We start from the raw sequence: 26,271 nt of genomic DNA, 5'->3' as shown, positions 1-26,271 counted from the left end.
TTTGAGTACATACCAAGACAACTGAACTGGCATTTATTAATTATTTTACTGCTGGAAGATGCAACAAGAGGGTTTTCTGAGGTGTACAGGAGCACAGTTCAGAAATCTACATCATAAACTGATTGGACATGATTTCATATTCCACAGGTCAATCATCTTTAGCATAATTGCAAACCTAATATAAAGCGATTATCAGGGTGTAGAGGACCTTTTCCGGCAGAGTCAGTCACTTGACTGAAATCAGAATAAAGACAACGGCTGGCAGCACCCCACCATAGAAGACCCTAAGATTTGTTCATAAAATATTGCAAATTAGGACAAGATGGCAGGAAGTCATATCGATGATGAGGCCTCAGGAAGCTGTAGCTGCCATTATTGACCCAAATGAGTTTCGATGATTGTGTGACTGGGAGTCTGTGTGTGTGTGTGTGTGTGTGTGTGTGTGTGTGTGTGTGTGTGTGTGTGTGTGTGTGTGTGTGTGTGTGTGTGTGTGTGTGTGTGTGTGTGTGTGTGTGTGTGTTGGCGCTCATGGCTTACTATGGTTGGCTTACATGGCTCATCATGGTGTGGACATTTTGGCTTCCTTGTACAATTAAACGGCTGTTTGAGGGTAAAGATTAAGTGTTAAGAACAGGTTTAGGGGGAGAGTTGGTGACCACATCCTTGATAAGGTTGGCTTAGGACAGTCAGTGCTGGCTTTACAACGCAGGTAGGAAGAGAACACTAGAAACGGGAAGCCAGTTCGAATTTCGAGGGAAGGAGGGGAGGAAACAGGGTGTATCTCAGGGCGTAAATCAGGATTTCTGTGTGACTTCGTGTGTCTAATTACTTTTCAACCCTTTATTGTAACATTCCTGATTTTATTTGAGTTTGAATGTGCAGGAGCACAGAGCCTTTACCATGTGAACTGTACATGTGCTACCAAGTTTATTACCATAGCAATATGTTTCTATCTAAAATACTCTAGACGATTCACACACACACACACACACACACAGAGTTACATATTCCAATTAATAGTCCAACTAACAGCCATTGCACATCAGACAAGTCAGTTAAAATGTTCTGGCTAACACTGTTTCATATAATATTCAAGACATCTTGAAGTTATTTCTTCCACTAACAGTGTAAGCTGACTGTGCACTGTGCAGTCTCTAGACACAGACCCCATTATAGACACGAAGACACGTGGAGGTGGTTTACTCCGTTTGGCCCAGATCTGTCGCTCCCTCACCAGAGGCTCCATTGAGTCTCATTCGCCTTCTCAGTAAAAGGCTTTTATAACAATAATCCCGCTCTCCTGTTTCCATGGAGACACACTATGTTATGCTATCTCCTATTTTCCTTTATTTCCTCCCCTGTAGCACAACTCCTTGCCTCCCTACATGGACCCTCTGCTTGCATTACAAGCAGCGTGTCCAGACTGAGTGACTTCTTGAGGTCTGGTCGTGCAGATTCTTGGATGACTAGTCAAATGTGTCAGCATGCCGGCTGCAGGATCAGTAAAACAGATGTGGAGGAGCAATGGCTTGGCCAGATGACCATCGTTAGGTAGAAGCAGTTTATGCATTGGTCATCCAATCAAAGCAGACATGAATCAAACTGTCACGGCTTGAGTGATCTTCTAACTGGAACATCAGTTTTCCTTTTCTAACTAACAAACACATGATAAAGCAGACTCCATTACCCTAAAGAGTAACCATCTCAGTGTGGGAACACCACCATCCAGCAGCCATCTAAATCTATTCACAACATGTGGAACGGCCCAGATCCAATCACAAAATGCCAAATCCTCTCTTTCTCTCTCTGTGTCTCTTCAGGGGTCAATAACACTGGAAGTCAAAGCAGTTTCCAAATCAGGGATGCTCTGCATTTCTTCTTCTTCAACTCATATGTCTGTCAGTTTTGTAGTAAGCTCAGGGGTCATTCAGTCTTCTGAACCAAGAGAACTACCACAATTTGGCTGTGAGCTGGCATATGACAGGCTCGTTTTCTTCTTAAGCCAGCAGTACACATGTCCATTTGGTTCTCTGACCATGTCAAAACCTGATTCATCCAAGAACTGTTTCAAGTGACACATCAAGTGCGTCAGATAGCAACTTTCCCATCCTTCAGAACTAGGCTTTAGTTATTATACAGCTGAGAGGGCAGTGTTCATGGGAATACTGATTGAAGCAATCAAAATCTTGATTGCTATAATTACAACATGTAATATTCTCTAATCAGGCCGATAAATATACTGGAGCTACTGACGTTTAATGGCTTATGAATTAGCGATGATTATAAAAAATGGGCCCAAACAACAAATTTAGAAATAAATGAGGTCAACTGCTTAGGATGGAAGGATCACCACTTGGGAAAACATCTGCCTTGATAACAATGAAGAATTTCCTATCACAAGTGGAATGTCACTTAATCTACTGAATTGATTTTGACAGTTGGAGGAGTGGTGCTGTATATCCCCTGCAGGTGGTGAAGTTCAGCATTCCCAAAGTCTAGGACTGCCAGAAGCAGTCCTGTAGCAAAACTGCTGAATACATTAATGAGAGCGAGAAGCAGGAAATCAGAGGTTGAGGGAGATCGACAGAAGCACTGAGATGGAGACAGACGGGACCAAAACAGAGCAGGAGACAGGAACTGAGCAAACAAAGAGACTGAAACAGCAAAGCCCTGTTCTTCCAACCAATTTCTGATCCAGCTTTCATGACAGCTGGAATCAACAGCAGAATTCTCTATTCTGAGAGCTGTGCTGTGATCCATCTCCACACCATGGGTAGGTGCCAACACAGCCTTGACACTTTGGCACTGACACAGACCAAAGACTGTTTGCTAACAAGCGTGACTTGTGAATGAGGTTACATTTGAAGTGCAAGAGTAAGTTTCACGTACTGGAAAGGATGAGCCTTTAAAATTTGTGGAAAGAGGTTTTGGTGGTGGGGTGGCATCACCAAAACGTCAAGACACAACCCGACCCAACTGGGACGAGACGGTTACACAGCAACTACTGACAGGCAGTTAGCTCACATGGAAAGCACATTGTAAGTCTGAGTCACAAATTATGTAGCACACAAAACCACTGGGTTATTGTTGCAGTAGCTTACAGTAAACAAAATAACCAGTTGATCACTTGATTATAGTTTTACAATTGAAAGGTGATGATTTCAAATCTCAAAATGTATGACACACTCCTTTACCACAAATCAAAGTGCAAAACAGTTTGTGTTGAGACTTGAAGAAGTCATATCATGCATAATTGTGGGTTTGTATTTGTGTTCTGGAGCTCTACTGAAATAATTATAGCTGATTTACAATTCCAAAAACTGCTTATTTTCTTAGAATGGGCCCTTATGCAGTACTTCTTCACCTCGATTTAAAACTTTTTGTGTTCACCCTTGTTTCTTTAACGACACCGTCACCCAGACTCGACTCCGTTCTGTTTGGCCAGCTCCAGAATCCTGTAGGTGGACCAAGCCGAGCGGTGGATAAATTCAAAGTTAACCTGAGCCACGGATGTAATGTGAGAGTAGGCAGGTGTGACTTTGTGCCAAAACAGAGCTCTGACTTTGGGCAAATTTTGTATGTATAACTGTCGGGAAAGTTTTTTGGAGGGTCCAGAGAAAGTCCCTCGGAGCCGCTGGTAAGCCAGACTGAGCATACGTGACATTTAGTTTTTGTGTGATTTCTTCTACATACGTTCATTTCACATTTAGGAAACGTTTGATATTTTTATCCATCAACACAGCTGTTGCTTTAAAACATGCGTATTAATCTCTTTACTCACCACCAGTTCAGAGAAACGTGCGTGCAGCTCCTCAGTGGGTGGCATGGGGGCGCTGAACTCCAGCAGCTGCAGGGGCACGCTGTCCTTCAAGTTGATCTCCAGTGGCTCACTGCTGCCAAAGCAGCATAAGAAGCCCAGACCCGGCCGCGTCCTCTTCCTGGGGGGCATGGTGATGGTGGTGACACAGGTGGTGGTGGTGGCGGCGGAGCTGGACCAGGGAGGTAGAGGAACGGGCCAAGGGACAGGGAGGGGGAGTGGAGAAGAGGACAAGTCTGCTATCTAGGGGGCATTATCTGAAACAGAGAGGAGTAGGAAAAGGTTACACAAAGACAGAGAGAAGCTGCCTTATTGTTTGACATTTTTCAACACAATTTTACACAACCGTTCATGAATTAGTCTGACCGCCACACCCAGCATCTGATCAATGTTTCCTATCATTTGTAATACACAGGAAGCAAAGCAATTCATGTTTCCTCCAGTTGTCTGGAATAAATACAGGAAGATATATGAGCAGTAAAACAGCCACTGTGGCTAAACAAAGGACAAATGCAGCCTGAGGACACTACATGAAGAGAAAATGGTTTACAGACAAAACAATACTAGAACAACAGACTGCACTGTCCAGGTGAACGTGTCCCATGAGCGGAGAATCCACAGACTCAGCAGGAGCAGCCATCATTTCCTCATCTCGACATCAGTTACACTTTAAAAGGTCTTTTAAAAAAAAAAAAAAAAAAAAAAAAAAATAAGGTCTTGTCAGTGAGGTACAGCAGTGCCTGTGCAGTGTGTGTGTACACGTTGACAGTGAATGACACCCACTCCAACAGAAGCACAAAAGCACAGGACTGAATGGGCAAAGACACATTCTGGGGGACTTCCTCAATGATATCTAAAGGATATGGGTGGTCTTCATTGTGTGATTGATACACCCTTTACAGGATATTAGGTTTAGTCAGGCATACACACACTTTATACGGTGTGAGCATACAATCACAACAACACACAATCAGAAGCAGAAACGTTTGACCGAGATATCAAATTTGCAGCCAATGTCCAAAATGTCCATGAAGCTTGCACAACCAAGACCAACACAACGAGATCTAAAAATACAGCAAAACATTGCAGCTCCAATAATATTCATAAGTAACCAAAAAAGTGTTGGGTAATGTCTCGAGTGCTGCCCCCATCTGTCTATTACAGCCGTGAACGTTGGTGAATTCGGTTTCCACAAAAAGCCACAATCTGCTACATCTGAGCAGGACTCTCCACCATCACTTTCCTGCTCAGTGCAGGAGTTCTCGCTGCACAGTCTAAAAATAGCCAGATGGTAAATTGTTTATGAATGTGCTGCAGCTTCAACAGGAGCTTAAATGAGGGTTGTGAAAAAAGAAAAAAAATTTAAAAAGAAAAGTAAAACAGTACATTTCCCATTTTGCACTTTCATCCTTTGCCCCATTTTTGACCTCCTTGAATAATCCCATCCCTACCATCACTCTCAAGCCAGAAAAAGAACAGCAACAAATAAACTAGAAGCTAAATAAACAGCAACGCTAGATTTTCCAAAGATGGAAATGTTCATTCTCTCATTTAAAATTAAATTATTCTGTCTTTAGCACCTTTAAATTTGGGAGCAATTTCACAGTCATTGCATCAGTGCGTTGAATGCCAATAATAGCGTGTGTGGCATTCTGCATATGTGCGAGTGTGTGTACTGTAGTGCATTTGATAGTTTGTGTGTTGTGATTGGCAGAGGTGATAATCCCTAAAATAAAATAAACAAAAATAAAAACTTTACCCCCGTTCCTCACATTCTTTGTGGGTAGGAGATGTGTCATGTTGCCTTTTATATAGAATTTATATAGAATGGACACTGCATATTTTAAATGACATCTTAATTACATTTGCCCATGCAGAGCCCCAGAAACTGTATGTCAGCAAGAGTGGGAACAAAAAGAAGGGACTCTGCTCTAATACATCTCAAATCCTTAAATCTGCTCAAACAACCACAACAATAGTGAGTTTTATCAAGAATATCTTTAGTCAGTTTCCTCTCTTTGTAAAATCTTCTGTTTCCCCAAAAGAGGCACTGTGCAAAAAAAATCTGCCACAAGTTGCAGAGATGCTGCTTTAACATACATTAATCCAGATGTGGCTAAGCCTGGCCTGCTGATGAAAAGTGCATAGATGTAGTGTACAGGCATAACTGAGTATACACTGTGGTGAGCCAGTGGGAAACAGCGCAGCACTTTAAAACAGTGAGATGACAGAATAATAGGAAAACACTTCAGAGAGGTAAATCATAGCGAGATTTTTTCCATACATTTACGTTCGAAAAGGCTTTTCCTAGTGCTATTAGCAGTGGCAGGTTTTTATTGTTTTTATTACTATATGATTAAGTGGGAGCTGGTGCCAAATCCTTATGGTGGTGAGTTGGTTATTGTTGCCGTGGACAGCTGGCAGAGCCTAATGGAAAAGAGGCCACTCAGCAGGGCTTTTAAAAGCCAGTCAGTATAAAACACAACCTAAACCTCCAGTCCAGTGTTTGTGCATACTGTATACTGTGTGTGGCGGTGCGTGTGTGTAGGTGTGTGTGTGTGTGTGTGTGTGTGCGCTGCTGCTATCTATACTCTCCCATAGAGCTCTACTGTATGTGCAGCCAGTCCTCACTCAACACCAGTTCTGCTGGCCCACTTCCAGTCAATGCCCAGGGAAAGTGGGCAAAAGAATCCAGACAGACTCACACACACACACAAACACACACACTTAAATACAGTAATCTTATTGTATCTAAAGGGAAATGCATGGAAGCAAGAACACTGGCGACTATGAGGAAGGTCCATTATTCACCGTATGGTGCAAGTCAAACACAATATGAATTGACTATGTCCACTGCCATGTGTTCTGAGGGGCCTTATCTTCCAGCTTTTCATTTTATCACCCTCTCTACCACCTCCATCCCTCACTGTCATCTCCCAATTCTTCCTCTCATTCAGTGTGAAGTGACATCAACCGCCCTCTGACAGTAAAATCTGTCATTTTCCTCCCCTTCTGTTTCTTCCGTTTACTATAGTCACACTTTCATTGCCTCAAAGGTGTTTTTACTTCTTTCCTGTAAGTAGATGTTAGGAAATAAAAGTGAAATCCCAGGTCTAAATGCAAGACCTCTCCATATGCAACACTATTTGTAAAATTGATTCTCTGTGGCTCCTCTGATATTTTTCATGTCAGTGAGTTGTCATACATCTGATACACGTGTGCTCTGACACATACAGTCTTCCTTATTTTCCCCCTTCTCATCACTGGGAAACAGATATAGTCTACGCACGGTTGTGTTATAAGTCACGGGAAAAGGAAGTCATGACTGAAAGTGAGCCACGGACTTTCACTCTATCGACTAATACTAATTAAAATCATCTGTGTGTAAAAATGGGGTGTAAGAGAGGTGTGTAAGGACTTGTCACTGCTAACTGTGTGTGATGACAGACAATGCTGTCTGCAAACACACAAACTGTGGAGGGGGAAAAAAATGAAAACAGACCTGATTTGATTAATCCCTAATTACATGCAGTTGCAACAAAAACACTGCACACTGTCACATATTCACAGGTTCCAAAACTCCGACACACCCACTTGACACACCAACTCAGGATTCAGATGTAAGCATATACACACATACCGAATGTGCATACTCACACAAAGATCCCTGAGGCAGAGAGAGAGGAGCCTGCTGGCTGCTCTGTATTTGAAGTTGTATGAAGAGCAGTCGGTCAGAGACAGAGTGACAGAGAGAGCGAGAGACAGAGAGAGAGAGACAGACATAGAGAGACACAGACAGAGAGAGACACAGACAGGCAGACAGACACAGAGAGAGAGGCAGAGAGACAGGCAGACAGACAGAGAGACAGAGAGGGAGACAGAAGCAGAGGGAGGTACAGAGAGAGACACAAACAGGCAGGCAGACAGACAGACAGAGGCAGAGGGAGGGACAGAGAGAGAGAAGCATGAAGGAGAGATACCGCTGCCACTTCTCATTCAGCCTACTACCTCATCCCCAGTGCCGGGAAGTAGGTCAGCAGAAGAGGTGGAGAAGGAAGAGGAGGGGGGGCGAGCCAGCAGTGGTGGTGAGGATAGACAGGCTGCTGCTGCTGCTGCTGCTGTTTTTATGTGCAGGCAAGCAGCAGAATGAGATGCATATCTAGTCTCGGAAACATCTGTGTCTATGCATCTTAACATCTGCCATCAACACAATGCTTTGAAACCAGTTAGAAATCCTGTCCTCCCTCAGCAGTACACAGCGATTCAAAAATGCTGCCTCATTCTTGTTTATTTATTATTTTATTTATTTATGTATTTTTAACTTCTTAGTCTTCAAAAATGAACTGCAGTGTTTTCCTGCATTAAGCTTTTGTTTGCATCCCCATTCGCTTTCCATCCGATGGCTGCCAGCTTGTCACTTCAGGTGTCGCCGGAATGTGTTCCGCACGTTGATTTGGCATGAGTTTTTACGCCGGATGCCCTTCCTGCCGCAACTCTCCCATTTTTATCTGGGCTGGGGACCGCCACCATGGTGGCTCTTGGTGGCTAGGAAGACCACACCTGGTGGGCCTTCTGCATCCCGACCCAATGGTCTACAACTGAGCCACCAGGCCCCTTTTTCCATCCCTCTTCCACAACCCCACTAATTCTAATTGCTCCTCTGTCTCCTTACTTTTTTACTAACCAAAAACCTGGATGAAGTGGTTCTAATCTGATTCTTTTTACCCAAATGATGGCAGTTGGATACTAAGAGGGAAAGAAAAGAAGACAGCAGGAGTAAAACAAAAAGAGCAGCAAAACTTAATCATAGCAGAATCAAGCAGAATAGGACAAAGAGGCACTGAATAATAGACCAGAGACAAAGCTACATCTCATTTTGTTTTATTTCTGGGTCCCATAAATGAGGACAATTCCTCTGGGGTGCCGGGCCACGGAAGCTAGGTTTACATACTGTAGGAACCCAGCTTTAGAGATAGGCAAGCAGTGCCACGCTGGCACAGGCTGGAACAAGATGCCAAAGGCAGAGCAGATTAAGAGTCTGGCATCGTTTTGGCCAACTGTTGGCATGCAACCGGTGTGGGAGGGCACACACCCAACTGAGTCGATGTAGACTACAGTTTTACTGTACACGAAGGCAAACTGCATTACATGATGGTTGTTAAATATATTTCAACGTGGAAACTTTCATTTTAAACACTTTTTTAACATTCACAATAATTGATCAACCACTAAAACCTGGGTGAATGAGAATCTTCACTGAAATAATGAATAAAAGGCACCTGCAGCAGTGGAAAACCCAACTTCAAATTAAAATCTGTCTTTTGCACCAATAAGCCAAATATGAACACACCCCTGTGTGTGTTTACTGAAACCCTTGTGAGTGATCACAACTCTTACCTGTGTTGTTTTTGCACATGTCCGCATGTCCCTACGTGTGTAGGTAGTCATGGTTGTGTACCGGTATGTAAAAACTACTTGTGTCCCTTGACATGGCAGTGAACCTCTCACGCTCATTAATTTGACATGACGTAGCCATTCAGACCCAGCCAATGGACACATTGGATCCATGCCACCCTCTGGATGTCATTGCCCCAGACATGCCCTCTCTAACATTCCTTGCCCAGCCTTTCTACTGTCTGCACCTTTGTTCTATGACTAATGGACTTCCCCCTCCAGAGCCACTGACTGCAAGCCAAATCACCTGGGACACTATAAACTCATTTTCCCATGGATCCCTTAGGACCTGTGGCCCACCCACAGTCCTGCTTCTGCCCTGGGGAGACCATATATTCATCATACTGTACATCTTAGCCTGTTAAGATCAGAAGCTAATTAGCTACTGTGCATTCATGCAAAATACAAATACAAGCAAGAATTTAAAGTTATTTATTCTTGCATTAATTCAGAGGTACATGAGGTTTAAAACAACATTAGTAACAGATTGAACCTATTCATGATTAAATTAATGCAAACAATACATATGCACTGTACATTAGAAACATGCTGCATAGTCCCCCATACACACACACACACACAGTGTGACGTGAATTCCAAAGGAATGACATCACCCATCTACTCCGGTGCAGATCTCAGCCTCAGTCACAGCCTCAGCTGATTAATGACCAGAGCTGACAGTGGAAGAACTGCCATTTAGTTCACGCTACATTTGCATGGGATACATTCCTGCACTCATTCTGAAAGCACACATTCTGCTAGGGATTTCGTGTTGGGAGGCCAACGCTTTCATGGGAGTCTGTACACTGAGTGGCTTTCTCATGTGGACCTGGACAATGGGCCAAAGGATTTGGTTTGGACAGTTCTGCTAGGGCCTGCCAGCGAAGGCTAATGGAGGCAGGAAGGGCTCTTTCGGCCTGTGAAATGTTATCACAGGAGTCCATGTGCATCTGATCTTTAAGGGAACAGATATTTTTAGCCATGACAGCTTGGTGTCTCTGCAAAACATTATGTCTTTGATGAGCAGTGCAAAACTGAACTGTATGAGGAGGAAGAGTTGTTTTATGCATTAAATAAGCAATTTGATATCTGACAAAGTACAGGTCAACTTTTAAGTTATGTGTGTTATAAAGATAAGCGTTACATGGCCACTGTGCTTATAGTCTCCATCCAGACACTCCCAAGGGCTTAAGTCACTGATAAGGCTGTCTGTTCTCTTATGCCTACGTGCATCTTCAGGAGAAGAGTCCAGAATCAGGAGATCAGAAACCCACCCTTCCCTTCACTCTCCATTCCCTACTCTAATTAATCATTCCTCCAAACCTCCCTCATTCCTTTTCCTTACGTGGTCACTTCCTGTCTTGCCAGCAATCAGATAGAGAAGCTACAAGCATGGAAGAACTGAAAACTCAATCAGCTGTTGGCCTATAGGAGAATACTTTAAGATGGTGCCCCCAGGAAATAGTCTAGAACCAGGCTGAGTCAGTGGCAAAACACGAATCTGGAAACTTCAGAGTGAAATGATGTGAAACGAAAAAAAAAAAACCCGATAATAGACTTCAAAAGGATAAGCATGTGCGGTTTTCATGGGTGCATAGTCGCTGTATGTAACTAAGTTTTAAAACCGCAACAGAACAATGCTAACAAGGTGAGTGGCTCAGTTGGTTCCATTAGAGTCAGCACTGTCCATAACATAATAAGATATTAAGGAATAAGTCAAAATCCATTCATTTAAATTGGCCGCAACCAGCATTATTATTAATTACTTTAATAGCTTGTGGTTGATGTTGTTGCTTAAACATTTCCAGACTGTCTCTGAGGCATATGCGATCACATTTAGACATGGAGGAATTTTTCATTTTCTTCTGTTTACAAACAGCTTAGCAGACAGACAGCAAATACACGGACACTGTAATTATATGAATTGGCCCCAGGTTTTCGCCATGATTACCCATCTTGCACATGCTGCACACAAAGCATCTCTTTAAGAATAAAAAAAAAAAGGTTCAGATTGTCTGGGACGTCCATATTGTGTCATTTCTTACAAATCCATTCACTTTAATGGCTATAAAGCTTTTCTCCACATGGCAGTTTTTCACATCATAAACTCAAACACAAGTTTTTCATGGTTCTCAGGGGTCTTTTTGGCCTATAGCCTCATTCTAAACAAACATACAAGCACGGGTGGGTTTAACAGGACCATGCGGGACAGTAACCCACCTTACTCATAAAGTCAAAATGCATCAACTAAGCTTCTGGGAAAAAGAGGAAGGGAGAAAAATATTTCTAATCCTCCAGGGGGGTAATTAATAGTTATTTTATTTAGTTTCATTCATTAAAACAGTTGTTTCCTTGATTTGAGGAATTTTCATAACAGTGCATACCAAATTAAGTAGTGGAGGGGTTTACAACTGTGCTTTTAGATTTTTTTTTAACATGGCCAGATATATACTTTACTAATTCCAAAAGAAATAAAATAATATAGCAGCTCCAAAATTCAATGTATTACTCCTGTGTTTCCAACTATAGACAATTACTAAATGTACTGAAGACGTTCAAACTCTTCACACAATCTACAAATCTCACGTTTGGATGAGCAAAAGTTAAACTTGGTTTAAGAAATTAGCACAAGTTTGCAAACATTCTGGAGATCTGACAAGATTGAAAACTAATGCTTTTCTGTTTCTCTTCTCATTTTCGTTGAAGGCGTAAGCATTCATGTTAATAGCTGTAATTAGGAGGTTGTCCACATTGTTGCTGCGTGTGTAACAATACAGATGTTAATGTTTGCTGAGGAGGGAATTTTTATCAAGTAGGGACTAAAATCAGAGGCACAGACCCACTTGACCCATTTTTACACTGGCCAACAGGCGCATCTCTGCAAGTCACATGTCTGCTCATCAAACAGACCGGATCACTGGGATAACTATGCTATTTATACTGGGAATGAGAAGAAAGTCGGCCACGCTACATTCCACATGGCCCAACATTCCCACATATTAACAGGGCTCAGAATGAAATCCAATACTTGGAATCCCTTTTCCCTCGAACCCCAAAATGCTACCCCGCCATGTCAAATCATTTTCCTATTTCACATGAGAGGAACGCGCCAGAGTCACGAGCTCCCGGTCTAACTAAAGACATGTTATTATACTGTATCTGTGGAATATGATGGCACCCGAACTACCTCAGAGCGGACCCTCAAAAGGAGCAAGATGCTGGACTTCCCAGAGACTTAATGTTCTTTAAACACCTAGTGTATCATCTTTCTAATGGATCGAGCCATTTCCATCAGTTCAGTGAACTCATCCAACGTACACTATAGTCCTGGTCAAGTTTTGTGATCCCATTCTGATCCCTTTCATTTTTGCTATGTGCTATTCTGAGTCAGAGCCAATACCTACAGCAAAATTCCACTTGGTATACACGGTATACAACACATTGAAATAATAGCATTCTACTTAATTTGACCTCATTTTTCAAGAGCTGTTTGGTCGAAACAGACCAGCAGGGACAGGATTGGATTTATTTTGTTTTTATTTGAGCTAATGAAAATGGCAGAAATATGAAAGAAATATGCCGGAATCTCTTTCCATGATAAGCCTCAGCTCAAACACACCTGTAGGCTCAGTATGATCCATCACAAACGTAGCAAGTCAACTATGACGGAGACATAGGATGAGGGACAACTGGAGGCACAGAGCGTAAGCATGAACATTAAATGAACAAAGCCTTTATTGCTCATGTTGACCCAGCATTGGATTTTGCTAACATTCTTCACTTTGCAAACAGATACATTTCACCAATCATTATAAAAATGAGTGCAATTGGTGCACATTGATGCTCAACACTGATCTCAAATTTATAAAGACGTTGAATGGCAAAAGGGGAAACTTCTGAACTTCCAATCGAAGCAAAACCACTGCGGAGTCATGTGTATAGGCTTCGCATTCATTGCACCAGGTCCACCAAAGTTGACGGGTGGATCAGGGCACTATGTATTGTGCGTTATTAACACATTAATCTCGCCTTGAAGAGAGGTCAACAGCTGCAGCATGCAGGACAGAGGGCTTCTGGGTACTGTCTGGAATGCTCTTCTGGGACAGTAATAGCCATAAAAATAGGGAGAGCCCTCTGAAGTGACCAGTATAATTTTAAAATAGCCTTAAGCAATACTGCCTTGAATTGAGGCACTGTAGTGGAGATATGCTTACACATCATAAGCCACAAAAAGTGTGTCACTGGCACAAATACAATAGTGCTATTTAACACACAGTCAGTGTGGGGACTTCCAGTGAAAGAGAGAAAACCTCCCTGAGTTTTGTCTCTTAGACACCGCAGCTGGTCTACCATCAATGCAACATGATGATAATCCCATCCAACAGATCAGATAGTTGAAGCTAAGCAGCTTTACGGACCTCATCTCTTTCTCCTTCTGTCTTTCTTTAATGAGGAGGCTGCCAAGCTGCCAGTCAGGAGCAGGGTGGAAGTGATAAAAGGCCGACAGTCGCTCACCAACACGCCTTCACACTCCCACTAATCCTGAGAGAGCAGTTCATGCATCCGTAATGGGTGATAAAATATGAAAAGCACAGAGAGCGCTGACGGCAGCAGAGGGTGTGCACAGCATGTACGTTAAGTGTGAGTCCTCAGCTTTCGTTAATGCCTTCCCCAACAAGCTGAATCTTTTAGCGATGTCATGTGTGCCGGGGGCAAGCAGAATGAAGGAGGATTTCCAGCAGACTGGAGAATAAGCCTTTAATGTGGTGGAAATGGATACTATCTTGCTCACAATGCAAAAAAAAAAAAAAACCATCAAAGAAAACACATGGCCCAATGAATGTGAACATGAGTTTTGCCTCGGGTTCATCAACCTTCAAACTTAGGCAACTTAAGCTTGTAATGTTGGAGGGATAATGCTTGTTTTGTACCTTTTCGTGTCACCATTTCATCTGATCTGCTATTCAAAAGACTAGCCTCTAGTAAATATTTCAAACTGGTTTTGATTTGAAATGTTGTGCTTCCACTAACCATCAGAATTAGGGAAAACCTAAGTCATCGCTAACCAGGCTACACAAATGAAACACTGGGAGGACAGGTATTTGACTGTGCTTTAAACACACGAAGATGTACAGCTACTCACAACCGTGACAGGCAATGCTTTCACGTTGAGGAGGGAGTCTTCACAATTTCTTCTAATGTGAAAGCCTGTTAGATTAGGACAGGGTGTAAGCTGTTTTGGAGTATTAGCTTCCCTTTAGGGAAAGAGGAAAAAAAAACCATCATCCCAGCAAAAGCAGTCTACATTTAGAGGTAAGTCTGCTTCACTGGTTCCATATTGAGTTGAGCTGTTGCTGGGAGGAGATGTAAAGCATATATGGAATGTCTGGCTGCCAGGCCACGACTTTCACCAAAGGGCTGACTGTGTGATTGATGAATGCGTGCATCAGCCCACGTCTAGGACCCAAAATAAACCTGTACACATTACAAATGACAGTGTCCCATACTTCGTGAACTTATTGTCAAGTCCCAGAAATCAAAACGTTTGGGTTTAAAATAAACATTGACTTACTCTTCCTGCAATGAATAACTTCCATTCATCCCTTAAATCATGCAACGCTTTCCAAAGAAAACAGGCTCCAAACAGTTTGCCTTTGCCTTGCACAGCCTTGCTCATATAATGCACCAGCACAAATGGTCGGTTGGGTGGTTGGGGGGGGGGGGGGGGGGGGGTAAAGTGCAGTCAGTGGTACTAGAGAAAAAGCCCAAACATAAAGACCACGCACATTTCACATTCCAGATTTGTCTGCTGTTTATGGCCTATAAACCCAATGTAGTAAAAGAAAGTACAGTAAAACATGGCCCTTCCCTCCAGTCAAAACAACACAAAAATGTGGAAACTTTATCATCTTAGCTGAATTAGTGACCCTTGTTACCCACCAGCTCCTTTTCAGGCTCAGCTGAGCCTACTGACTAGTGTTTAATTTACCTGCTGCAATAGTGTGTGTTTTCCAGGCTGGGGTTGATCAGCAGGGTGCACTGGTGGATAAACTGGGTTTACACTTAAAACATCTGTAGACTATACTGTGTGGGTAAGTATCTCCTACTTACCCACTGTAGACGGGCTGTCCTGGGAGATGAATTGCCCCTGTGTCACTAACGGTACCGACGTCTCAATAAAATAATTTGAGGGTGAAGCTCTAAAGCATTCCAGCATGCTCTGCCTTTCAAAGTTTCTTTTGAACATTAGAAGTTTGTGTTTGATGTCCAAAGCCCATCCCTTTAGCGATATCAATATTTCCAGGTTGAAGCTGCTGCGTTTCGTCTGCTTCCCTTCTCTGAGCGTCTGAGCTGGGCTCTGGATTTCAGCTGACTGAGCTGGGAGCTGAGCTGTTGACATTGTCCCCACGCTGCTCCTCTCCCCCTCCCTCTCTTGCTTTCTCTCTCCCTCTCTTGTGTTCTGTCGTTAGCCCCCCCCTCTTCCCCTGCTGCATTACATCTCCAGTCTATGACAGCATGTGTTTTCATGTCATCAAGAAGATGATGGATTTTCTATAAATATACACGCACGCATGTGCAATATGCATGTATGCATGCATTTGTGACTGCAGTGTAAAGTGCAGAAAGAGGGCAAGATGAAAGGAAATGACCCTTGGCAGCCTGTGGCTCCCACCCCTGCCCGCAATTCCAACTCCACCCAATGCATTCCCTCACTGAGCAGACAACAACGGCTATGTGTGGAGGAAAATTACACACAATGCCCAAAGAAAACCCTTTTTCCTGTCATGTTGTATCTACACCAACACATAAAAGCAGTCATGCAAGCACACAGAGGTATGCCAAATATGGGATTTTCCATTAGGAATTACCCCATAGCGCGCACACACACACACACACACACACACACAGGAAAAGGATTTCCCTAAACGCTATTCAGTGTTCATTGAGAAGAAGGTGAGACCGGATGCTTGACTGTACAAAGCTGTGTTGGCCATGTCAATTTCACACCATTAGCTTCTGGTGAAGGGGTGCAGCAGCCACAACACTGACAGTTTCATAGGTTCTGTGAAGTAGACTTTAACAATGTTACTGTAATAACATGCATAGGTCAGCAAGTGCAAGGACTCTCATAGTACTGGGCTGGACATAAACAACACACCTGACCCCTCATACTTTCAGAGAGCTGAGAAAAGCAGTAAAGAGCTCTTTAATGAAAACTATGGTATCTTCATCTTTTCTCATCAGTCAGTGTGTATGAACACGTCTTTCAGCAAGACACTACTGACAACCTCTTCACCTCAAAACTGAACAATCAATACAAATCCTCTAATATATCATGTCTACCGCTCAACACTTTAAGGACAAGGGTCAAATGGGAATTGATTTCATACTGCGTGATCTTATCTGACTTGAGACTGCTCGTCTGCTGCACAGATTGGCTGGGGGTGATGGCCTGTCTGGTGGAGATTTCCAATCAATAATAGACTGCTAGTGTAGAATGTGCATATACTACTGATAAAGAGCTGCTGACCATAATTTGGCTTCGAAAGCCAGTGGACATTAATAAAAAATAAAAACGTGTTTCATAGCCCACAAATGCCAATCCAAATTCATGGAAACACAACCATCCATTCTTATTTCAAACTGTGGTATTTACACTCCCAGGAGGCACTGATATGCCAAAGAGTTGAGAAATAGGGAGTCCTTACATGTTTTGTCATCTTTCTCTAGGGACAGAAGACAGATGACACCAAGTTGCTAGTGGTAATGCCTGGATGCATTCCTGACCAAGCCCTGGGGATGCATCCATTAGACCGGCTCTTAGACATAGCCAGCTTATCTCCTTGATGATCCGGTTCCCCCCATCGCCTATTTCTATATCGTATTGTGCAGCATCACAGGAAGGGGTGTATCCCTTCAACTGTCTCTTGCTCTCTCTCTGGGGTATATTTCCATCTCCAGAGCAAGGCAAGGAACCCTGAGGAATAAAATACACTGATGCTGCAGTCTTGCTAAGTGCACTCCAGCTACCACCGTATCATCCATCACGGCCTGGTAAATTACATTGGCTAATTGACGCAAATGGAGTGGTTTAGGCATGCTTGTGATAAACATCAGGGCCCCTCAGAAAGAAAAAACAAAAAAAGGAAAAAGAAAAGAATAGGTCCATCTGTTAGCCTTTTCTTCTTTATGGGCATGTTTGTTTTCACTTACTTGGACAGCATGCATTTTGCAGAAAGAAAGAAAATAAGAGGCTACACACTCATATGCAAAACCCCATTGTCACTCTGCATGCCAAGGATAGGGCTGCAGATGGTGGCCTCTACGGACTTGGTGTTGATGATCTTGCACTGTCATCTGAATTTTCCCTTTAAAACGCAAGTGAAGTTAGTGTATAGGCACAGTGAAAATCATACGGCATGGATGGCAAATGTCATGACAGATGAAGCAGTCGGAGAGAAAGTTGAGGAGAAACTGATATGGCAGGTACTGTATGACATCTACTGTATCTCCAGGCTACCTGCTAGTCACTTTTCAGTCAGCTATGTGAAGCTTCCTTAGCTTCTGTCCAAAGCCTCTTCATCCACAGAGGATTCCACATGGTAATCTTTCCTAAACGTTAACCATGCAAGAACAATCAGAGTCTAAATAATAGACGCTAAATTTAGTCACAGGGAGCTGTAAAAACGAACTTGAACATTAGGTGAACGGAATATTGGACAAAAAGAAATTAGACAGCCAAGGTGGTCTCGTGCAGCCTCATAAACCAAACTTTCTGCTTTAGACCTACACATGCAGGGGCATGTGTAGGTCAAACTCGATAACAGGCACAGAAAGCAGCTGGGGTTCAGGCTGTAAAGAAGCCTTGCAGAACCGCAGATACTGGGATCAGATGCAGTCTTTCCAGGGTTGTCACCGTAGAGAAGAGGCGAGAGTCCTTGTCTAGAAGAGACAGCCGCCAGAGTTAACATGGCAAACGGTCATGTTTGACGACACGTTGTTCCTTCGTGTGTTATTTAGGGTTTCTTTAGACCAGGCAGCTCTAATTTTAAAGAAATTCCTTGTGACAGCACTACTTTTTTCTGTCACGTCCATACAGATATAAATTGAAACTAAGAAGAAGAAAAAAAAAAAAAAACGCTACTACACAAAGCCTGACCTCTTGACGGCATAAACAGGAGGGCACAATTTTATACACGGTGTAATTTTATGTTAGCTATAAATCATAATAGTGGGGAACACTATACTATTCATCTTTCAAGGCCTGTGCAGAAAAGTATCCTAATGACAGTAAAGCCATAACCTATAAATCCAATTGTACCCACAATGTTCTTGAGATTCTTCGCAAGATTCTTTCCGCTCTGTATTATTTACACCCCTCATTTATAAATTCTGTGTTTCTACTTTTAGGAACCACCATTTTCATCAATCATGAGTGTGTGCTGCTATAACTATCCTTAAGTGAGAGTTAACAAGTATTTTAACTGGTTTACCAGTCATTTGTACTGAGTGCTGAGTCTCTTTGGGGTAGTTTTGCAAAATTACTGAGCATCTGAATGGCTCTTTTGTCCCAGAGGCAGACTGGGCAGGGTCAGTGGTCACCCAACTGCCCTCTACCCACAAGACCTCTGCTGTCACTCAGGATGGAAGCCTGCTACAGTAAAATGCTGTCATGTTTGAACAATGTTCAAACTTTCTGCTGACTGACTCATGACAGCTTCATCATGTTACCCAAGGATGTAACGCCTTGATCTTTAAGCATGGAGGGTGTCACTGTTAGATTCAGACTAATTTCATCTCAATGTGTAACAATGCTTAAAATGCAGCAGTGCCTAACTGTGATAGCAGCCAGCTCCAGGTTTTAAAAACATCAGAAGCACAAAGTACAAAGGCCCTATCATGAAGCCATACTCTGTTAAAGTATTTCAATTTTTTGGTCCCCAGTGTCTCCAGGTGCATGAACTATAAATGGGAGAACAGAGACTTATAGAGAATACTAATGGCAAAAATTACTAATGATAAAACTGGGGCTCTTTTATTTTTTTTAAACAGATGTTTCTATTAAAAAGAAAGTTTTATATATTCCAATGATTAAACAGGCAACATGGGGACTTCCCTCCACAGACCAACTTCAGCAGTACAACTGACATTAAAATACATCGCTGTTCTTCACCACAACAGAAGAAATTACTTACAATACTGATCCTTCTGTTTTTTTTAAGAACCAAGTTTCTTTTTACTGACCAGACTGAACTGAGCTTTTCCAGGTGTAAGAAGGCCCTTCTTAACGTTGATTCAAGACAATGTAAATCAAGTTTTTACGTCCCACAAAACCACTGCACGTCCATGTATGGTGGGAAGTCTTGAAAGTGTGAAAGAAAAGTTTAGTCCAATTCTAAACAGTGAACTTTTATAAAAAACATCTGGGAGTCATGTGTTCCACCTAAAGAGGCCCCCTGTGAACAGGTGCGTGTCTGTATCCATGACCATAAGCCCTTTTCCTTGACCTTGACTTCTTGTTATGGGTGGGGAACTCTTTGAACCCTGTGGTACCACTGGACAAGGTCATGTTGTGTTAGACTGATTTGGGAATACTTGCTGGTCACCACTGCAAAAATTTTAAAATTACAGTTCAGAGCTTTGAACAAACATAAAAAGTTCCAACTCACATTTTAATTAGATCACCACAGGCCATGTCGATGTAATTATAATGATTAGGTATCACCTTTATGTGCAGAAGTAGGACAATTGTGGCAATTATGCATTTGTGTAAGGCTGTGACAGAAAAACAATTACTGGCCAAATCTTTGAAGCTGCTGTGACAAAAAAAAAAAAAAAAAAAAAGATTCTGTCCTCACTAAGAAGATTTTATCACCACCCAGACAAACTGGATTGCCTAAAAATAGCACAGCAATTTTACACTCAAACCCTTTGTTCGAACTAGACCATAATGGGTTCGACCAGTCCAGCTAGACCCACAGTTTACTCTGAGATACCCTGCTGGAAATAAGTGACAAACTGACATTTTTAAACATTTTTTCCTTTAATCCCCCCACTTTCTCGCTAGATGTCATGCTTGGAATTATGACCTAGCTGGGTGTTGCAATATACTGCACTTACATTTATCTTATGAGTTCTCCAGAGATGACAGAATAATAACAAACACTTCCTGTTTATCTCTACAGTGGGTCAGAACAGTCGCTCTTGAGCTGCTGTTCATTCCAACACAAATCCAGTGGTTATCATGTCTTAATGCTGTAGGAAACATGTACCACTTCCAAGAGGGAATGAGAAAAACTTTACCGTAAGAATAAAACCCCAATCATAAGTCAGTTTGGCACTTCTATGGGATTCTAATGAGACTCAAAAAATGGTGTAATGGAAACGCATTGCAGCATATAAATGTATGAAACACCATGTAGTGTGCACAGAAAACTTGCCAGGCCAAATAGCAGTCAACCTTTGACCCGGCAGAATCGCTCGAGTACACATGCCTCGTGCACCATCCAAACACGCAGCGAGTTTGCCTGTCCAGCTGACTCCCATATGGTGGGAAGGGTCAGGCATGTTATTAGACTAATTTACTATCTTCCTAAGTTAAATAACCCTTTGCCGCATCCTGTTCCCCAGCTGAGAAGTCAAGTCATTTTCTAGTGGACTGTCACATGAACTACGGTGTTGTCTGCTGGGTCAATATGTTCTTTCAGTGGTTGAGAAAAACATAAAGAGACAAAAGGTCTTTCAGATGCAAAGTTTCAGGGCTGGGACACGGCTACACTGGTGCATTGGTCGATAAGCAGCACTCAGCCCTGTCTGCAGAAAGCCACCAAGTATGTTGAAACCCAAGATTAAACCTAAGATTAATTGATAGGAACCTAATATTTAGTTGTCGCCCCATCTTTCCCAATTTACAGTATGTCACTGCTGCAGAATAACCCTAGCCATCATCAACTTCTGCTACTGTGTACACTGCATATCCAATAACCAATAAAAACATTAAGGCCAAAACTAGGAAAATTGAAAATGAGTGGAAATCGTAAAAGGCCTTTTAAAGTTTTGAAGCAGTGTTGATGTGTTTATGTATGTGTGAGTGAAAGATGTAATTGTTGTGGTCATCTTCTCAGCAGTTAGCCAGCAAGAGAGAAAATGTAAGATATTATGTTGTGTGGAGGGGTCTTGGGGGAGATGGAATTTATGGGAGCGCTGCTGCAGGGGGCCTATTGTGTGCCGATTACCCACAAGAAGGGTAAATGATGGCATTGATGAAACCCAGCTGAGCCCAGGGAGGGCTCCTGAAGCAGCAGACACGTGTCCCACACCACATGCCCCTGAAATTCATCGGGCTTCTCAAGGAGACCACACTCTGACAAGCTGGTCCTGCATGCTTGTTCATTTTAGGCTGCTACTGTAAGAGTGTATACAAACACACACCCACAGCCAGTGTGCGTCAGCTTAAATTTGTTTGGGTTTTCCGGAATATATTTTGTATCACATCATTTTAGTATTTGTCTCGCTTTACACCTGTACAGTTTTAAGACAGTGCTAATTTTGTTCTGAATTTACTGCTGAAGGTGGAATTATGCATGCTGCAAAAAGTCAAATGAGTTCCGTTCGGAAACCTTGGCATGCGTGTCAACTAGGGGCAGTGTCATGTTTAGCAAACCACTATTTACTGAAGATGTTGTTGTTAGTTTCTTGACTGATGACACAACAGCCTCAGAAACAATTCAATTGAGACCATAAGACTTGAGCTTTTTATTTTTTATTTGCACGATTAGATTGATCACTAAAAAGGTTTGATGAAATGGTAAAAGGAGTAACATTTTTACCCATCATATTTATGTAACACACATTCAGCTAGTACAATTGTTCTTTCATTAGAAACTAAAGATCATTTTAATTTAATATATCAAAAGTGATGCAACTTTTGCAATAATTTATTGTAATTTTCTTACTTCCGATAATGATATTTGCACCAATGTACATAATATTGTGTTAGGGTTAAGGTTCAGTTTACATCCTGTTACATACCTAACCCTAAACCTACTACAAGTACAAATGTTCTTTTATCATCAGGAGGAAAAAAAAAAACTATATAAAAATAACATTATGTATAATTACTTAAAAATTTTATTCTAATGAATATTTGTACTAGTGAATATGCAAATATATAATGTTAATTTAAAAACAAACTTAGTTTTACTGTTTGACACTTCTAAATAAGGGGATAAAAATTTTTTACCCAACTGTACATTTACAATAAATTAAATATGCACAATTCTTCCTACTCGAACACGAAATGTTAGCGCCCCTCTTTAACAGCAGGCTTCTTGCCCTACTTTTAGTTATGACCATACTTTAGTGGTTTTATTGCACTTTAAATGGTTTTGGAAATCTGATTCTCACAACTATGATGCCAGAACACATTCATAACACACTTGTCATGTTTGCAAGTCCAGAGTCTAAACAGTAAGACCCCTACTGAAATGAAAGCAGACAGTCTATCTGCAGTCATGTGAAGCATCGATCCACCATCGAGGCCAAAAATTTTAATCCCAGTATACTTTACTCATTTTAATGTAGTACAGATGTTTTCTCACCAAGGTAAAACAAAAATGCATAGAATTGCAGAAATATAAGTGCAGGTTGTAAGTGAAAAAAGTATAAAAGAATAAAAATACTCAGGAGAAAAAAAAAAAAAAAAAAAACCCCAAAAACCCACCTTGACCCCATAGTACAAATTTGGATTAATCACATCTGCTCTGCCGACATACAAACACATATTGTTCCAATTACGTGCTATTTAACTTAAATGGTCAGGTTGGGTCCCGAGTCATTGTACCATTGCACGCTGCAACAAAAATCTGGGTCAGCATTTCTCCCCCGCAGCTTTTCCTCTCCCTTCGTCTTAGTTTCCTTCATAGAACAATGAGTCTGACTTTTTGTTATTCACCTCCTGAGACTGTAGGACTGGAGTGAGAACTGGCAATATGACCACAACGGTCATTGTGGTCCACACAGACACAGGCTGGAGATGCAAACTGTGATATGAAACAGAACTCTGTGACCTTTGCTTCACAACCTCATGTCTTCCTTACAAATGCAGCCATTTGAATAATCACAAGTATTGATTATTGGGACAGGTCTGACAGGAAGAAGTGAACAGATCAATGAGGGAACATGAAAAAGTGCTCAAACTTTATGCTCTTCCACTGTCAACAGCCTCCTGTGTGAGTGGCGCTGTTCCTCATGGGAGCCAAAAATGCCTTACTCAGCTTAGGCCTGGTGTTCTAGATTTACCAGAGACAACGGTGAAAATAGGAAGCCAAGCCAAGCTGGAGAGATGTCTGCAGCTGTTCATCCAAAGTCAAATTCCACAGCCAATAACACACTAGTTCTGACAATTGATATGCCATTACTTCACAAGTGGAATCTAATCAAAAAAAGCAAGAGAAGATAAGTCTGTGAAATGTACCGAACACCACTGACCAGTAGCCAAAAGCCTGAGACAGATTTATGATCAGCGTCTGTTTTAATACTTTGTCAACTGTGTACTCCTAAGTGAGCTTGTGTGTACAATGTATGTATCACATGAATGAACCACCGCAGGGCTGCTTCCCTCTTTTCTGTTCCATGAGCCAGACCAACAGGTCTCTGATCACCAGATCTCTTTCCTCTTCCTTAAGCCCTTGGATGGAATGTCAGGAAGCCAAGGTGATGAAGGGTAGGGTGTGTAGGCATGTGTAATTAGTGGAAGTGGAGGTTGTTCTTTTCTTTTATAGTAAATCTTTCATGTGTTAAACACATTACAACACTTTAGATTTCTTCTGGAAGATTTAGGCATTGTTGAGAAAATCCCTTCAAAATTATTATACTTCATCATTGCCATTGTGTTAATGTTTCTTATTTCTGCTTCCAAACCATTTGTTTCCTGGTTCCTTTTATTTTCTTCCCAATGGTTACAAATTAAGCGTTCATTGTTTTGTCAGACCTTTAAGGATTTTGTTTATCTCTAGCTACGAAAAGTGGAAAATTGACCGAATACACAAATAAGGGCCTCATGTGCCCTCTACTTAAGACCAAAGGAGCATCATCCAAGGATTGAGAGATGAAGAATGAAAGAGTTTTCTAGCCTTATGGCACACCGTTCCCCAAATATCGTCCTGGTTTATGTACTGTGGCCCATTACCAAGGCAACCTGGCATCGAATTAGGGTGCAGCTCAAGACTGGTGGTGATCCAAGGAAGGGAAAGAGTGAGAAGGAGAGAACAAGCCAAGGCACTTTTAGAAATAGGCTGGTAGCAATTGGAGAAAATGATACTTATTTAAAATATTAAATATCTTTATGCTTTCATCTTGACAGTGGGAGCTGCAACAGTGTACAGAGTAGTGTGCCTTCCCTGCATCACAGATTCCTCACAATCATGGCATTACCTTATTTGTGGCTGGGTCAGTGCTTTGCCTTTTAATTAACTTAACTAGAGATCCAAAACCCATCTGGCCACTTCACTCGCATCCAATGAAAAAAAAAAAAAAAGAAAAAAAAAGATTGCTTTTAATTCTAATTGGTGAATTGGATTTGAGTGATTTCTTTCAGAAATGAGTCATCAAGGTCTTCACTTAACCCAAATACTGTGTAAATTATTAAAAAAAAAAAAAAAAAAAAAATCACATTCATATTCTTTGTTAAAACTACTCTGTGATAGCTGTTATTGAGCATTATAGGGATCTGGTCGGTGCAGCAAGTTGGGAGTGGATGTACAGGGATGCATGTTAATGTTAATTTAGTTGCATTTTTGTCTCCACCAAGGGTCCAGTCTGTCAAATACTTCTAACCCACCCACCACATTGCATCAGTGCTACTAGATCAAGGCCATGGTTATGGTCCGGTGGCTACAATGCAAATGTGCCCATTTCACCATTTTCCTCTCTCTCACTTTCTTTCAATGACTCAACAATGTGACAACGATAGGTGGTCGTGGTGGTTTGGGGGGGGGCAGGAGGGGATTGGTGAATTGTGAAGAAGAAGAAGATGAAGACGAGGACTGGACTTTAAAAAGCCATTTTCTACATGGATCAGTGCTTGAAGATATATTGCAGGTTCTGATCAATTGCAGTCTAGCCAAGCTGCTGAGAGAAACGGAGAGCTGGGAAAAATATATCAGCTCCAGCAGCTAACGCAGGCCAGTTCCTGTATTCAGTGTGTGTGTGTGTGTGCGCGCGCCTGAAAGACTCAGACGGTTTGGCACACTGATCAGTGTCTTATGGCTTATCTCTCCATCACTCCATTCTTGACAGGCAGCCAGCCTTTTGGCATTTAATTTCTGCATTTCTCTAACATAGACAATTCAAACTAAAGCAAAGCCTTGCTCATTCTTTCACTGTATAGCAAGTAGGGAATTAGTGCAGAGGAACCATAACTGCCCCAATAAAGGATTTCAAGCGTGAGAGAGTTAAAATACTACATATGACTAATTTGTCAAAGGCACAATTGGAAAGAACTTACATCATGTGCCAGCTGGCCGAGTCAGCGATGATGCATCAAATGAAATGAAGATGAGTTTTGCGTGGGGTTTTCCAACCTATGCAAGCTCACAAGTGAACAAACGGGTTTGTCCTGATACATAAATCTAAAACAACCCCCATAAACACAATGCACATAGATACAGAATCTACCAACAATAACCTGCTCTCCATGGTTGCTAGGACAACGCTGGGTCATATGAGTTTCCCCTGCTGGCTCCTGTCATTTGTTTACCCCCACACTTCCTGAATGCTGATGGCAGATAGTCTTCTGGTTTATACAAATGGAAAGAGAAGAAAAACAGCACACTGCTCTAAGAGGCTGCTGCACGATGCAAAGGAACAAGGGGGATAAGGGGGAGAGGCAGTATCTTAGTAACCGAGAGAACACCACAAAAAAAAAAGAAGTCACCTGATGTCCACATGTGATATTTACCACCAGGGAGTTATTGAGTGCATATCAGAGGAGGATTACA

At 41.9% G+C, this 26,271-nt stretch overlaps 1 protein-coding gene across 8 annotated transcripts in view; it reads right to left on the bottom strand.

Annotated features, from left to right (window-relative positions):
• daam2 (dishevelled associated activator of morphogenesis 2) overlaps positions 1–26,271 on the bottom strand; it is a 91,289-nt gene that overhangs the window by 55,363 nt on the left and 9,655 nt on the right. For 6 of the 8 annotated variants that reach the window (XM_067479090.1, XM_067479083.1, XM_067479088.1 and 3 more), the window contains exon 2: positions 3,782–4,074. In XM_067479090.1, coding sequence (XP_067335191.1) covers positions 3,782–3,949 — 168 coding nt within the window. In that variant the 5' untranslated portion in view covers positions 3,950–4,074. Of the gene's footprint in view, positions 1–3,781; positions 4,075–15,260; positions 15,646–26,271 lie in introns of those variants that run through there. The other 2 variants (XM_067479085.1, XM_067479084.1) reach the window with 2 other exon arrangements.

The sequence above is a fragment of the Channa argus genome, chromosome 16 (genome assembly GCF_033026475.1).
Source record: "Channa argus isolate prfri chromosome 16, Channa argus male v1.0, whole genome shotgun sequence".
Lineage (NCBI taxonomy): Eukaryota > Metazoa > Chordata > Actinopteri > Anabantiformes > Channidae > Channa > Channa argus.
This window is presented reverse-complemented; position numbering and strand designations above follow the sequence as displayed.